Genomic DNA, 16,259 nt, shown 5'->3' with positions numbered 1-16,259 from the left:
ACAAACATGTTTTTGATAAAAAAAAAAAAAACCATTCAGTGTATATTTATTGGTTTGGGTAAAAGTTATAGCGTTTACAAACTATGGTGCAAAAAGTGAATTTTCCCATTTTCAAGCATCTCTGACTTTTCTGACCCCCTGTCATGTTTCATGAGGGGCTAGAATTCCAGGATAGTATAAATACCCCCCAAATGACCCCATTTTGGAAAGAAGACATCCCAAAGTTTCACTGAGAGGCATCGTGAGTTCATAGAAGATATTATTTTTTGTCACAAGTAAGCGGAAAATGACACTTTGTGACAAAAAAAAAAAAGTTTCCATTTCTTCTAACTTGCGACAAAAAAAATGAAATCTGCCACGGACTCACTATGCCCCTCTCTGAATACCTTGAAGTGTCTACTTTCCAAAATGGGGTCATTTGTGGGGTGTGTTTACTGTCCTGGCATTTTGGGGGTGCCTAATTGTAAGCACCCCTGTAAAGCCTAAAGGTGCTCATTGGACTTTGGACCCCTTAGCGCAGTTAGGCTGCAAAAAGGTGCCACACATGTGGTATTGCCGTACTCAGGAGAAATAGTACAATGTGTTTTGAGGTGTATTTTACACATACCCATGCTGGGTGGGAGAAATCTCTCTGTAAATGACAATTTTTTATTTTTTTTTACACACAATTGTCCATTTACAGAGAGATTTCTCCCAACCAGCATGGGTATGTGTAAAAATACACCCCAAAACACATTGTACTACTTCTCCCGAGTACGGCGATACCACATGTGTGGCACTTTTTTGCACCCTAACTGTGCTAAGGGGCCCAAAGTCCAATGAGTACCTTTAGGATTTCACAGGTCATTTTGCGGAATTTGATTTCCAGACTACTCCTCACGGTTCAGGGCCCCTAAAATGCCAGGGCAGTATAGGAACCCTGCAAATGACTCCATTTTAGAAAGAAGACACCCCAAGGTATTCCGTTAGGAGTATGGTGAGTTCATAGAAGATTTTATTTTTTGTCACAAGTTAGCAGAAATTGATTTGTTTTGTTTTTTTTCACAAAGGGTCACTTTCCGCTAACTTGTGACAAAAAATAAAATATTCTATGAACTCACCATAGTCCTAACAGAATACCTTGGGGTGTCTTCTTTCTAAAATGGGGTCATTTGTGGGGCTCCTATACTGCCCTGGCATTTTAGGGGCCCTAAACCATGAGGAGTAGTCTGGAAATCAAATGCCGCAAAATGACCTGTGAAATCCTAAAAGTACTCATTGGACTTTAGGCCCCTTAGCGCAGTTAGGGTGCAAAAAAGTACCACACATGTGGTATCGCCGTACTCGGGAGAAGTAGTATAATGTGTTTTGGGGTGTATTTTTACACATACCCATGCTGGGTGGGAGAAATATCTCTGTAAATGACAATCTTTTGATTTTTTTTTACACACAATTGTCCATTTACAGAGAGATTTCTCCCACCCAGCATGGGTATGTGTAAAAATACACCACAAAACACATTATACTACTTCTCCTGAGTACGGCGATACCACATGTGTGGCACTTTTTTGCAGCCTAGGTGCGCTAAGGGACCCAACGTCCTATTCACAGGTCATTTTGAGGCATTTGTTTTGTAGACTACTCCTCACGGTTTAGGGCCCCTAAAATGCCATGGCAGTATAGGAACCCCACAAGTGACCCCATTTTAGAAATAAGACACCCCAAGGTATTCCGTTAGGAGTATGGTGAGTTCATAGAAGATTTTATTTTTTGTCACAAGTTAGTGAAAAATGACACTTTGTGAAAAAAAACAATAAAAATCAATTTCCGCTAACTTTTGACAAAAAAATAAAATCTTCTATGAACTCGTCATACACCTAACAGAATACCTTGGGGTGTCTTTTTTTCTAAAATGGGGACACTTGTGGGGTTCCTATACCGCCCTGGCATTTTACGGGCCCAAAACCGTGAGTAGTCTGGAAACCAAATGTCTCAAAATGACTGTTCAGGGGTATAAGCATCTGAAAATTTTGATGACAGGTGGTCTATGAGGGGGCGAATTTTGTGGAACCGGTCATAAGCAGGGTGGCCTTTTAGATGACAGGTTGTATTGGGCCTGATCTGATGGATAGGAGTGCTAGGGGGTGACAGGAGGTGATTGATGGGTGTCTCAGGGGGTGGTTAGAGGGGATCTGAGGGTTTGGCCGAGTGATCAGGAGCCCACACGGGGCAAATTAGGGCCTGATCTGATGGGTAGGTGTGCTAGGGGGTGACAGGAGGTGATTGATGGGTGTCTCAAGGTGTGATTAGAGGGGGGAATAGATGCAAGCAATGCACTGGCGAGGTGATCAGGGCTGGGGTCTGAGGGCGTTCTGAGGGTATGGGCGGGTGATTGAGTGCCCTAGGGGCAGATAGGGGTCTAATCTGATGGGTAGCAGTGACAGGGGGTGATTGATGGGTAATTAGTGGGTGTTTAGAGGAGACAATAGATGTAAACACTGCACTTGGGAGGTGATCTGATGTCGGATCTGCGGGCGATCTATTGGTGTGGGTGGGTGATCAGATTGCCCGCAAGGGGCAGGTTAGGGGCTGATTGATGGGTGGCAGTGACAGGGGGTGATTGATGGGTGGCAGTGACAGGGAGTGATTGATGGGTGATTGACAGGTGGTCAGTGGGTTATTACAGGGAAGGACAGATGTAAATAATGCCCTGGCGAATTGATAAGGGGGGGGTCTGAGGGAAATCTGAGCGTGTAGGCGGGTGATTGGGTGCCCGCAAGGGGCAGATTAGGGTCTGATCTGATGGGTAACAGTGACAGGTGGTGATAGGGGGTGATTGATGGGTGATTGATGGGTAATTAGTGGGTGTTTAGAGGAGAGAATAGATGTAAACACTGCGCTTGGGTGGTGATCTGATGTTGGATCTGCGGGCGATCTATTGGTGTGGGTGGGTGATCAGATTGCCCGCAAGGGGCAGGTTAGGGGCTGATTGATGGGTGGCAGTGACAGGGGGTGATTGATGGGTGATTGACAGGTGATTGACAGGTGATCAGGGGGGATAGATGCATACTGTACATGGGGAGGGGGGGTCTTGTTAAGAATCTGAGGGGTGGGGGGGTGATCAGGAGGGAGCAGGGGGCAGGGGGGGATAAAAAAAATAGCATTGACAGATAGTGACAGGGAGTGATTGATGGGTGATTAGGGGGGTGATTGGGTGTAAACATGGGTCTGGGGGGTGGGCAGGGGGGGGGGGTCTGAGGGGTGCTGTGGGCGATCAGGGGGCAGGGGGGGGGAAATCAGTGTGCTTGGTGCAGACTAGGGTGGCTGCAGCCTGCCCTGGTGGTCCCTCGGACACTGGGACCACCAAGGCAGGAGGCAGCCTGTATAATACACTTTGTAAACATTACAAAGTGTATTATACACTTTGTATGCGGCGATCGTTGGGTTAACATCCCGCCGGCGCTTCCGTATGGCCGGCGGGATGTTGCGGCGGGTGAGCGGAGACAGGCGCCGGCGGAGGATCGCGTCACGGATGACGCGATCGCTCCGCCCATGCCCCTACAAGGACCGCCGCCATTTGTCAATACGGTGGTCCTTGCGGGGTCCACTTCCCGGCCGCCAATTGTCAATACGGCGGTCGGGAAGTGGTTAAACCTTAGTGAGTAAAATTATTTAAAATAAACACATGACGTAGCTGCAAATTAATATTACATACTAACCTCACTGTCAGTTCCTCTCAGAAGCTCATAATTTTCTTCTTACAGTGATCCCTTCCAGTTCTGACAATATTTTGTCAGAACTGAAATATACCATTTGCTGTCAGTTATATATCAGCAGCTGTCAGTTACAACTGAATGTGCAAGGTAATGTCCATGTTTCCCTATGGCTCAAGTGGGGGATATTACAGTTTAACAGTTTGCAGACCAAGAAGCTGTTATGGGGTAATGGCCATTTTTAAAATGGAGAACGGAGAATTCCATTGATCACAGTGGACATATGGGACGCAGGAGAGGAGAAAGAGGTTAAGGAGTAGACTACACAGGAGTTTAGTATGACCTGTGTATGGGTATTTTGACTTTTTATTTTCAGTTCAGGTTAGGGTTAGAGAAGGGAAGGTATGACCGTTTTCAGTTATTTCTATGTGTGTCCCTGCTGGAGAGACTTGCTCTCTTCTGTCTTTTCTAACACCCAGGAAGGAGACTGGGAATGGGTGACATTTCTTCAAATGGTACACAAACTGCAATAAAACCAGAAATGGAAAAGGGTGCTCTATATTGCGATGTGTGCCAATTCTGGAGATGTCCTCTCATTTCCATTCTGTGTTGACATGCATGAGAGGCACAGGAAGTGAGTGAAATTCTTACAGTTGTGAACTCATACAGCAATAGAATCTCAAAAAGGCTAATTTTCTTACTCAGTCAGAACCTCCCAGAAAGGGTTGAGGTGGAGTTAGGCTTTTTGTTCATTACTTTTTTAATAAAATTCATTTAGTTTGATTACTGTCTAGGACAGAGGTGCGCAACTTCTGGGTCAGGACTCCATATCAACCATTATATTTTCGCCACAAATTAGGTTTTCTTTGGGTGGTACTTTTTTTCTAAGGATTATAAGAAAGAAAAATTAAAAAAAATATATTTCTTAGTTTTCAGCCATTATAGTTTTAAAATAAAATGTATTAGATAAAATCTGCACATTTTATTTACCCATTTGTCCTGGTTATTGCAACATTTTAATTATGTCCCTGGTACATGTATGGTGAGAATATTGTGTTATAAGTGTTTCATTTTGGTAACTATGAGGTAAGGGTGAAAGGGGGTTACTAACATTTCTTCTCTTTTTATGTATAAAAGTGTATGCGGGTGTATGTCGCCTGTGAACAGAACACAGGAGGTGTTGTGTATGTCTTTTTTACTCTCAGATTGTGAATGAACACCGGTATCTCGCTGATGCCGGCTTTCATTCATTACAGGCACTTTGTTCGGCTTTGGGAACACAAGTTCCCATTCACTGATCACGGAAGGATGGTGATGGAAGTGAATGAGTGTGCCAAGCCCGATCATGAGCAGATGGGTAAATAAACAAATACGCATATCTACTCCCCTGGTGGAAAAGTGAAGATTTAAGGAGCGTAAATATGCATAGCAATGGTGGGGAAATGGTTAAACTCTTAGATAATTTTCACATTGCCAAACAAACATCTGAAATCCATTTTCCTGGTTTCAGGAAAGCTAACCTGAGAGTGGCTGTGAAATGACAAGATCACAGTGTATAAACCATTTAGAATTCTCTTGGTTCCTTGTAGAGCAGCTTCACAATTTTCATACATACCATCCACATTTCAGAAATATACTAATATATTTGTAGCCATCACCCAAATCTGTTGAGGACCGTTGGTTACAACTTGGGTATTATTTTAGAAAGCATTTGTTTTCTTCAAAAATTGTCAGAGACTTATTCCAGAAAAAACATGGCCTCACGATCCATACCTCATCCAGCAGTTTCTGTCTTTAAACCACATGCTAGGTAGTCAGATTTAATTGAATTTTACAGTGTGTAATAAGTCATTCTGCACACAGCTGAAGTATTTGACCCCTGAGGCAGCAGAGAATGCAGAATGTTGAATTATTCAGATATATAGCACTGCAGATGTGTGTTACATTTTTTTTTACTTAAAAAGTAGTTTTTTGCTTTTTGCAATGTAGTTCCTGTACTCCAGACTCAGGCTGTTTTTGTGTTTGTTTTTCAGCCAAACATTTGGAATTGTCATTTGTTTCTAAGGAAAGTCACAAACCTTTGTTATTAACCGGACTGGATATTAACAACCAGGAAGTAGTCCGTACTTTGAAAAAGGTAATTCAAATCTGTCTTTGCTGTATTGTCCCTTTTCAGTTAAACAAATGTTGAGATCTATTCTTACAACAAACACCTATATTTTATATTGAAACACCTGTATTTGCGTTCTTGTTTCTTTAGATTCGGTTGCTAAATGACTACCAGAAAGAAGTTCCATCTTTTTGGATTCGACATCCAGAAAAGTACTTTATATATGATTTTGTGTTGCCTTTGTTAAACTAGTCTTTAAAGGAACCCTGAACAGTCAATAAAAATGAAATTGGTACTTACCTGGGGCTTCCTCCAGGCCACCGTAGGCCGCGAGGTCCCCCGCCGTCCTCCTGGCTCCTCTCCTGGGCCTGCTGGTGGCTCACTTACTGTTGACATTTCGGGCTGAAGGTCGGCAGTACACTTCCCGGAGGGGGATGCTCCGCGTCATCATGCCAGCCATTTTGCGTCATCACGCTGGCCGGCATGACAGTCCTGCACATGCAAAGTTTTCGAACTCTGAACCGCGCATGCGCTGGACTGTCACGCTGGCTGGTGTGATGACACGGAGCATCCCCGTCCAGGAAGTGTATTGCTGACCTTCAGGCCAAAAGTCGCTGGTAACAGACCTGCCAGCGGTACTGGGATAGTAGCCAGGAGGACTCCGGGGGACCTCGTGGCCTAGGGTGGGCTGAAGGAAGCCCCAGGTAAGTACCAATTTAATTTTTATTGACTGCTCAAGGTCCCTTTGGCTAAGTTCACAGTGGGACGTTAAAGTCGCGCGTTAAAACAACATTTAACGAAGAATAACTCACTGCAATGAAAAATCAATGCCCTGTTCACAGTGCACATGTTGCATTGGTGTCTTTTCATTGCCTGTATTTTTTACTGTATCTGCTGTATGCGACGGTAAAGCTACGTTGCCACTTTTTGGGCGCGTTGCGTTGTAAGCTTGCGGTGCGACTTTAACGTGGCATCAAAATGCAACGTCCCACTGTGAATCTAGCCTTCAAGTTGTTAGTCCAGGCAGAAAGAAAACTTAAAAGATGAAATGCTTGTCTCTTGTTCTCAGTGTTGTTAATTGTCCTTTTAGTTTTATAATATTCTATATAAAAAGTTCAGCAATGTCCCCCAATGATTCAACTGTTGTTGGGTTCAAACATCCAGATATCTTACACTTATATGTATTACCGGTAACTGCTGAAATTACCCTTAGTGAATCTGAAGTGACTTTTTGAAAAAGTTGGATACTTGCCTTAGTAAACGGAAGTTTTTTGATATTCCTGACGCTGCCCCCATTATCCTCTACCCTATCAATCCAGTGCTGGTACCCTCTAAATGCAGCGTACATAAAAAAGCATGCAGTAGTTTAGTGTTTCATAGCACTCCAAAATGGCACACTAGTGGGAATAACGTACATTATGGGGTTGATGCACTATGCAATGGTAAAGTTGCTGTGGGCAGGTAGCACAGAGCAAGTTTACTATTACTGATGCCAGGGAGGTGCACTGCCTGCTAACCTATTAGTGCCAGGCATGTTACCAGGTTAACGTGCACTTTGCTATTGTAATGCACGGCATAACATATTCCTGTGTCCTTCCTATCTGGCAGGACACAGCAAGTATGTCTGGGTACAGACTACTCTAATCCAGTGCCACTTGCCTATGGAGTTCCACAGGATTCTGTGCTATCACCATTACTCTTTGCAGTCTACATGCTCCCACTGGGCAAAATAATCCAGAACTATGGCCTAGGATACCATTGTTATGCAGATGACACACAACTGTATTTGTCCTTCAAGCCTGGCACCCAAGACCCATCAGCATCCATAAATGCGTGTCTAGTGGATTTACAAAATTGGATGAACACCAGCTGGCTGAGGCTGAACTCTGACAAAACAGAGGTGTTGGTGGTAGTTGGTCCACACATGATGGATAAAGTTCAAAACGCTCACCACCTCAAACTAGCAATTGGGGGAGATACTGTACAGTATAAAGACTCTGTGCGAAATCTTGGGGTGATCCTGGATGGAAATCTAAAACTCAGACAGCAGGTATCAGCTGTCGTCAAGTCTTCCTTCTTCCATCTAAGAAATATAGCGAGAATCAAACACCTTATCCCAGCTGAAGACCTACCTGGCCTGGTTCATGCATTTGTATCCTCCCGCCTAGACTACTGCAACGCCCTGTTCATCAGATCTACAGATAAGGCTCTGCGCCCCTTACAGCTAGTACAGAATGCTGCAGCCAGACTCCTAGCCAATGCCCCCCGCAGCTCACACATCACCCCAGTACTGCAAACTCTTCAGTGGTTGCCAGTAAAAAGGAGAATCAATTTTTAGCTCTGTCTGCTGACATTCAAGGCTCTAAACCACATGGGACCCAAATACATAGCGGATCTATTGGAACTTTATGCCCCTCCACGCACCCTCCGCTTGCCAACAAGATGTATCTGATTATTCCCAGGACACACTTAACATTTGGTGCTCGGGCCTTTTCCTATGCAGCCCCTACTCTATGGAACGCACTTCCACAATCAGTATGAGAGGCTCCTTCTCTGGACAGCTTTAAAAAAAAGGCTAAAAACTCACCTCTTTTACCAAGCCTTTGAGACTGTATAACGCAGGTCACAGCGCTTTGAGTCCCCAGGAAGAAAAACGCTATAAAAATATTATTGTTATTGTTATATTGTACCATAGCAAAGTTATTGGTGCTATTGGGTTAATGAGCCTTGTTCCCGGGCATTAGTAACAGTTAAATTGCCGTACACTGTGTAATGTCCTTATCATAGGCTAAGTCCAGTCTGATAACTTCTATTAGAGAAGTATGGGTAAATGTTTACAGGTCAGCAGGTGACCACCACTCCAGACAGAACCGCTACTGTAGGTGATGGCCTATGTCAGTGATCTGCAAACTTGGCTCTCCAGCTGTTAAAGAACTACAACTCCCACAATGCATTGCGGGAGTCTGACAGCCACAGTCATGATTGATAAAGGTAAATGCATTGTGGGACTTGTAGTTCCTTAACAGCTGGAGAGCCAAGTTTGCAGATCACTGACCTATGCTAATAGTGCAGAAATCGGACTCAATTAGCTCTTCAAAATTCAGTCTTTACAATGAGCAGTAAATGCAGATAGTCAGGATTACTGGTAATTTCTACTTCTGCCTTTCCACAGTGGTTCCTGTGCATATGAATAGTTGATGCTCAGCAGCTTGTCTTTTTTTTTCTTTCCTACAACAAAAGCAACAAAGAGCATATATAGTAACTAGACATCAGTAAACAGCAGAGGGTGATTGCCAGTTTTATGGACAAAGTTGTATTCTATACCTTTGAAGTCAGAACAGAGAATTGTGTTTACTGCATGTAGTGTGTTAACAGAGGCAGTACGTAGCTATGCCCACACAGCTGACTTTCCAATGAGAGCCATTTATAGTATCCTGCCAGGGGACTGACAAATAAAGCTGGTTTAATTATGCTTATTTAAAAGAAGTAAAACACAGTTGCAAGCGTGCATACTTAGTTGTAGGTGCAATTATTTCTTGATTTGTCTGTTTAATAGCATTTTTCACTCCAAATAGGTACATGGAGGAGATTGTTGAGAGCACATTGTCCCTATTAACTGTGACTCAGGATTCAAGCTCGCAGTTACTATTGGATCCAGTCTTCTACATAGCAATGATTGACACCAAGGCAGTGTGGTTCAAGAAATGGATGGTAATGTGATCAATATTTTATATTATGAAGTCATTTGTCTCTGCATGGTTAGGAAGTGCACAGAATGACATTTCTTGATGTGCCAATGTATTTGCTGCATTCACATGCCTATCACATTTTCATTCTCAGCTCCTAGATTTGAAAACACAAAGAACGATTGATGCACATGTACGTGTGTGTGTGTGTGTGTGTGTGTGTGTGTGTGTGTGTGTGTGTGTGTGTGTGTGTGTGTAATTCTGCAAAAAATAAATAAAATAAATAAACAAAACTGCTGCTTCCAAGTTCCAACTAATAATATTTACCATTTGTATTATGTTCTGTATATTAACTATTTTTCACATTAAGTCTCATGTCAAAGAAACTCTTTTTATAAGAGCCAATCATATTGATTGTTGTATATAAACATTAAATTCTATAAAATGAGAATATAAAGCAGAATGGTAGTAAAGGGTAACAAGAACCTTTCCTTATGATGGCATGTGATAAGATTAAAGTGGAATATAACCCTGCATTTTAACTTTGCTCTAAAACATTATTTACAGCATATTTTTTTACTACACCAGCATTCGAAGGGTTACACACAGAGCTTGAAAGTTCCATGCAGAGAAATGCTGCCGCAGCTTAACTTTCAGATGATACATTTAAGTAAACACAATATAACAAGTGAGGAATGTGACACATTCTCTGACTGTGCAGGAGCTGCTGGAGACAGAGAGTCACTGAAAGCATGTCTGCCTGAAAAACACCAACAAATAAAACCAGTTATTAATAAAATGCAAAGTCAGCTCACAAAGCAAAAAACTGTACTTTTAGAAACCAATAACTTCTAAATGAATAATAATACTTATGCACAAATGCAAATATGATAACCGTATGGCATATAAAAAGTAGGAAAACATGTTTTTTTATTGAATATTATGTCAGGGTTTTAAACCTTTAAATCATAGAAGAAAAGAAAGCAGACAGAAGATTAGATGGCCTCAAAGGAATCCTGACGTCTGTTTAAAGATAAAAAAATAAAAAATAAAAATAGTTACTTACCTCGGTACAGGGATAACTCTAGATACTCCATAGGTTTCCTGTATCTTCTTACACCGTACTCTTTCATCACTGGACCCCTTGGTTTTCCTTGGTTGTGCATACATGGCTGTGGATGAGCATGGCAGTACCGTGCCTTGGCTAGAGCAGTCCGCACATGCTCATTAGAGTAAGGGCGCTAATGCATGGCTTTTTTTCTCCCAGGCCTGCATTCACGGTTTTTCATACGGAAGCTGTATGCACAGTACAGACATGCTTGCCCACAGCCCCGATCACACACTGAACAAACAGATTCCACCCGCTGGATCAAATATGTGTAGCGGGATCCATCACTGGAACAGAGGGGTGTTTGAAGATACGAGAAGCCTATAGACTAACCAAAAGCCTTCCCACTATCCCACTACTGACATACGTATTTATTTCTCTCTTTTTTAAACCACTTCAGGATTGTTTAATGAAGAGAGAACAGAGGTCCACAGTAGAAAAATAAATTTACAAATGAAAATGCCAGATAAAGAAAGACGTATATAGAAGATGACAGACGTATACATTATTTTTTGAAAATGAACTCAGTTCTAAAACTCCTGGCATGTCCTCATTTAAACGTTGTTGTTTTTCAGCAGTCTATTCTCTTTTTAATATGAAGTATGTGTAGCACAAATTATTTAAAACCCACCAAAATGCAAATGAAATTGAAAAAAATCGAATTAAAAAAATTGCAATGACATTGATCAGTTCTATGCAAGTTATGTTTGTAATTAAATGTTATTAAATATTATATTTCCATTTCGGTTTGCAGACAGATATGAATGTGTAAAAGGGTTTGAAAGCTCTAATAGTTGTTTTGTCCATGCATAAAATTGGTTACATTTAGGAGCAGGGTTTAATAATGAAGGTGCTATTGGAGTTAAATGCTTTTCATTCGGAATGATATGCCACTGTGATTAGGATAAGTAGTGCTTATGGTCACATGCGAGGTAGAAAAAGCTTGTCAGATGTCAGGCTGTAAGACTATAGAGGTGCCACAGGTCAGAGTATTTCCTCACTGTCACCAGATAATATGGGCATACATCTGATGCCTGTGATTACTATGGAGTCAAATTCTCCACTTTCCTCCTGGAAAAAAAAATCCTAATCAAATCATCTGTATATGTTTCAAGTATTTTCACAAGCTGAGTTTCTTGTGGTTACGATGATGTTTGCTAAGATCTCTCCTTTGCACATCTCCATATGCTACATTGGCCCATATCCTAAGAACTTAGAACAAGCATATTCTCTAGCTTAGGCCATGCACCCACTAAATAACCTAATTACGCACTGCCTGTACATATACTGTATACTTCCCCCACCTCTTGTTTCCACCCCATTCCTTTAGATTGTAAGCTCGCAAGGGCAGGGCTCTCACCCTTTTGTGTCATGGAATGTTATTAATTCAATTGCTTGCACACTGTTAGAAATTTATACATTTTAGTCATCATGTTAAATCAAGTTGTAATCAGCAGTGCTGTATCTTGTATCAGTGTTCATATTTCATGTATATCATTGTCTGTATCATTATGTATCCCTTGTTTGTTTTCTTACATTGTACAGCGCCACGGAATATGTTGGCGCTTTATAAATAAATAAATAATAATAATAATAATAACTTTTCTCTAATTTTAAACCTAACCAATAAAATATCTTAAAAGTGTACCCAAAGTGTTTTTTTTATTATTCAATTGGGACACACAGGCATGATATTTGCTTAATGATATGCCTTTATATCCTTTACGCACCGCTCTCTATTCCCCCTTTGCTCCACTGCAATTCCCTGGAAAATGCTGACAACAGATTCTCTGTAGATTACTAGGGGAATGAGCGTCCCTTGCAGGAGAGGCACTCCCTTTCCCCTCCTCGAGCCTCTTCCCAGCCTCTATACTCCTCTCCCTCACTTCTATCCCTCCCCTCGAGCCTCTCCCTGCCTTTATCCTGCCCCTCCATGGCTCTTCCCACCTCTATACCTGCTCTTGAGCCTCTCCCTGCTTCTATCCCGCCTCATCACAGCTTTCCCCCACCTCTCTGCTATGTGAGGAGAAGCAGAGAGACGAGCTGCAGCATCGTGACTCCAGGGTCGTGGCCAATTTTTGTTTTTATGCAAAATTAAACTACTGATTTCTGGGTACAGGAGTGTTGGGAGCGCAGTACGAGGCTCTACCTTGTCCAGCTGACCCCCCCCCCCCCCCTTCCCCTGGATAAGGTAGTATGTTTTTTTTTTAATGTTTTTTCTTGGGCTTAGGATTGCTTTAACGCTCCCACTAAGCAAAATATTACTCAAAATAAGTTTTTGATATTACTTTTTACCTACAGTACATTTTAGATTTTAGTACTAAGTGTTGAAAAGTTATTTTACTAGATAAGATGAACAATTATCTCTTGGGAGGAAACTCAGGAGAAAAGATAATTGGATAAGGGCCATAATGTTTCCCTGGGAAGGCTGTCATAGATAACTCATGTAGTAATTGAGATCGGAGTGATTTACTCTTAACCCATCTCAGAATCCTTATGGTTGTTATGATCCCTCCACCCTTTCTAATAATGGCCTAAATGCACAAAACCAGCCAAGACAAGTACATTTTATTTCCTGCACTGTACAGGCTTATAATTTAATGAAAGAAGGTACAGTAACTGTGGGTATCTTTAGCACCAAGTCATATGCTAATGCCATGGTTTCCAACAATTTTCTTAAAAAAGTAGTAGCAGTTGCAGACAGAACTTAAAGAATGTCATTCAGTTATAAAATGACTAACTTCTATGTCTATGATGGTGTATGTATAAAGAACAACCTTTTCCACAGTTTATTTACATTTTCTTGATATTGTGAGGCAGTGACTGTCCAGTTAAGAGGAGTCTAAGTCAGTTGCCTGATTTTGTGGATGACCTGAAAATCTCACATTTCAAATCTGTTCATTGGGTACACATTAAAAATCAAAGGCTTACTTAAAATTCACCTCATTATTATTATAGTATGTATTTACATAGCGCTGACATAGCACATTTACCAAGTATATAGTTATTTCACTATCTGTCCTTAAGAGGAACTCGCAATCTAATTTAATTACTACCACAGTCATGAGATAAAATGTTCCTGGACGTGTTACTCTACTGTGAATGGTAACATCAAAGTCAGTAATGTCTCATGTTACCATGCATGTTGCACATGGCAACATGACGGTCAATGGACGTCCATGTCACCATGCATGTCACACACTGGGCTTGATTCACTAAACCGTGCTAACTCATAGCACGGCCGCGGTAGCATTTTGCGTGCGTTTTCGCACTCAATCGTGAATTTTTGCCCGCGATTGTGCACGGAAATTCACGATTGTGCGCTAGTGCAGCCGTGCTATGAGTTAGCAGGGTTTATTGAATCAAGCCGACAATGTGATTGATGCCCTAAACTGCGGTAATATTGTTGTGCACAGACAGAGAAGACAATATTATCATTACTACCAGCAGCAGGGTACTCTGAGTTGTGCTGTTAGCGTGACCACCAGCGGTACTTGAGTAGTATAAGTGTTGCTAACAAATGTTACAGTAAGTGAAATGCATTACCTTAGCAACATTTGTGTACCACTGGTCACACTAATAGCTTAACTTGCTGTTCACTGCTGCGGATTGTTACGGTAATATTACTGTGCATTGTCTGTGCACAGCAATATTACCACCGTTTAGTGCATCAGTTCCATTGTGTGGTGCGTCATAACTGACAGTAATGCACATAAGTGTGAAGGGGCCCTATAGGATTTTTCTTTATAAAATTACAATTTAACAGTGTGAGTGTGAGGTCCTAATTGACTCCATCTTACAAATATTTTACTGTTTACACAAATCATATTGTTTTACATTTTTTTCCTCTGTTTTGCCTTTCAGCATGCCCATTATAGCCGAACTGTGGTTTTACGACTTCTAGACAATAAGTACAAATCTTTGGTAAGAAGTTACTTTTTATGCTTTAACTACTTTATGACAACCTGACTTATAAAAACGTCCTGCTAGAGCCTCTTAATGGTTTCAGGGCGTTTTCATAAGTCAGACAGTGTTGCTACTGCTGTGCGCGCCCGTGCATGCACATGCATCCCGTGCACGTGAAAATAGGGGAAAAAAAACACCAAAAAAAAAAGACACCTTTTATTTCCAAATACTATATTGTCACCATACTTTTTACTAGGGACATAATTAAAATCTTATGATAACCAGAACAAATAGGCAGATAAAATGTTTGGGTTTTATGCACAGTAGCAGTGTTAATATTAAAACTATAGGGGATGAGATTGGAGAAAGTGTATTTTTTTAATTTTTTCCTTGTTTTTTCCTTTAAAATGCATAGAAAATAAAGTAATTACTGAAAACAAATATCAACCTCAAAAAGCACAATTGCTGGTAAAAAAAAAAACAAGATATAGATCATTTCATTGTGATTAGTAGTGATTAAGCTATTGGCAAATGAAAGGGAGGAGCACTGGAAGGGGAAAATCGCTCGTGTCCGTTAGGGTAAAAACGTCTTTGGGGTGAAGTGGTTAAAGTATACCTGAAGGGAAATAGAATCAAAATGGAATACTCACCTCAATGGTGGGAAGTTTCTGGATAGTTCAGAGGTTGGCTGGATCCTTGTGCTGTGCACTAATCCATAGCTTGGTCCTTCTGAACATGTTCTACAAGGGCTTATCAAATATGATCTCTCAGCTGTGTTCCTGTCCCTGTATGAGTGCGGCCGCACTGCGCACTTGCAAGTACAGCCCGCACCTGTGCAGCAGCACTGAACCACGCCTGCATGGAAAAAGCCGTGCCTGTGCAGTGCAGCTGTGCTCGTACACGGTCAGGAGCACAGTGCTGAGAAGACGAGGGTTCCAATGAGCATTGGTTGGGTGCAGGAGGATTTGAGAAGCCTCTGATCATTGGATTATTTAGAAACGTCCCTCCCAAGGGTGGAGTGTAAGTGCTTAAAAGCCTGCTAGTCACGTGCTGTGTTGTAACATGTCATGCATAGTCAAAAAATGTGAATGTGCCCTAAAGCTATTGGCAGAATCTTGTAGGGTAGGGGATGTCACAACCTATAGAAAAATAAAGGGGGCCTCCACTTTCATACATTAAGTGTTTGAGTTAATAAGTGCACCTGCAGTTCACATATAAACTGTCTGCATTGTCTGGGACCTTATTACTTGCTTCATGTTGCTGTAAAATATGCCACCTGAAAGTTTTTTTTTACAGCACTCTTATAATGTTGTTGTTTTGTCATTTTACCTAACATTACTTACCTTAACAGCTTTGTTATTGTGAGTTAATTACATCAAAGTCAATGCCCTTTTCTTTATATGCTGTTTATTTTGCCTGCTCAATACCACACAATAACAGGCATGTAAGTGACAGTTTCTGTCTTCTCTGTACCTTGTCTGGAAATATAGTAAGCATCACTGATAAGCAAATTACAACCATAAAAGTTTTTCTGGTAAAATGCAAAAAGAAATAGAAAAAGGCCAATAGTTCATGGATTTTAACTCTGAGACACTTAATAGACTGCCATTGAGTAGAGAAAATAAAACACTCAAACTTCTTTGTAAATGTCTAAATATAAAATAAAACCATGGGATATCTAAAAAAGTAATTTATAAGAGTAGTAAGATAACTACAATTGTTTATCTCATGAGATAAACAATTGTAGTTATCCCACT

At 41.3% G+C, this 16,259-nt stretch overlaps 1 protein-coding gene across 8 annotated transcripts in view; it reads left to right on the top strand.

The window, feature by feature from the left end:
• The window catches only part of TBC1D32 (TBC1 domain family member 32), a 478,427-nt gene that overhangs the window by 112,232 nt on the left and 349,936 nt on the right, over nucleotides 1–16,259 (top strand). For all 8 annotated transcript variants that reach the window (XM_068231378.1, XM_068231377.1, XM_068231379.1 and 5 more), the window contains 4 exons: nucleotides 5,726–5,829; nucleotides 5,953–6,014; nucleotides 9,378–9,513; nucleotides 14,461–14,520. In XM_068231378.1, coding sequence (XP_068087479.1) covers nucleotides 5,726–5,829; nucleotides 5,953–6,014; nucleotides 9,378–9,513; nucleotides 14,461–14,520 — 362 coding nt within the window. The remainder of the gene's footprint in view (nucleotides 1–5,725; nucleotides 5,830–5,952; nucleotides 6,015–9,377; nucleotides 9,514–14,460; nucleotides 14,521–16,259) is intronic.

Source organism: Hyperolius riggenbachi, chromosome 4, assembly GCF_040937935.1.
Source record: "Hyperolius riggenbachi isolate aHypRig1 chromosome 4, aHypRig1.pri, whole genome shotgun sequence".
Taxonomy (NCBI): domain Eukaryota; kingdom Metazoa; phylum Chordata; class Amphibia; order Anura; family Hyperoliidae; genus Hyperolius; species Hyperolius riggenbachi.
The sequence above is the reverse complement of the archived record's forward strand: the minus strand, read 5'-3'. Positions and strand labels throughout refer to the sequence as shown.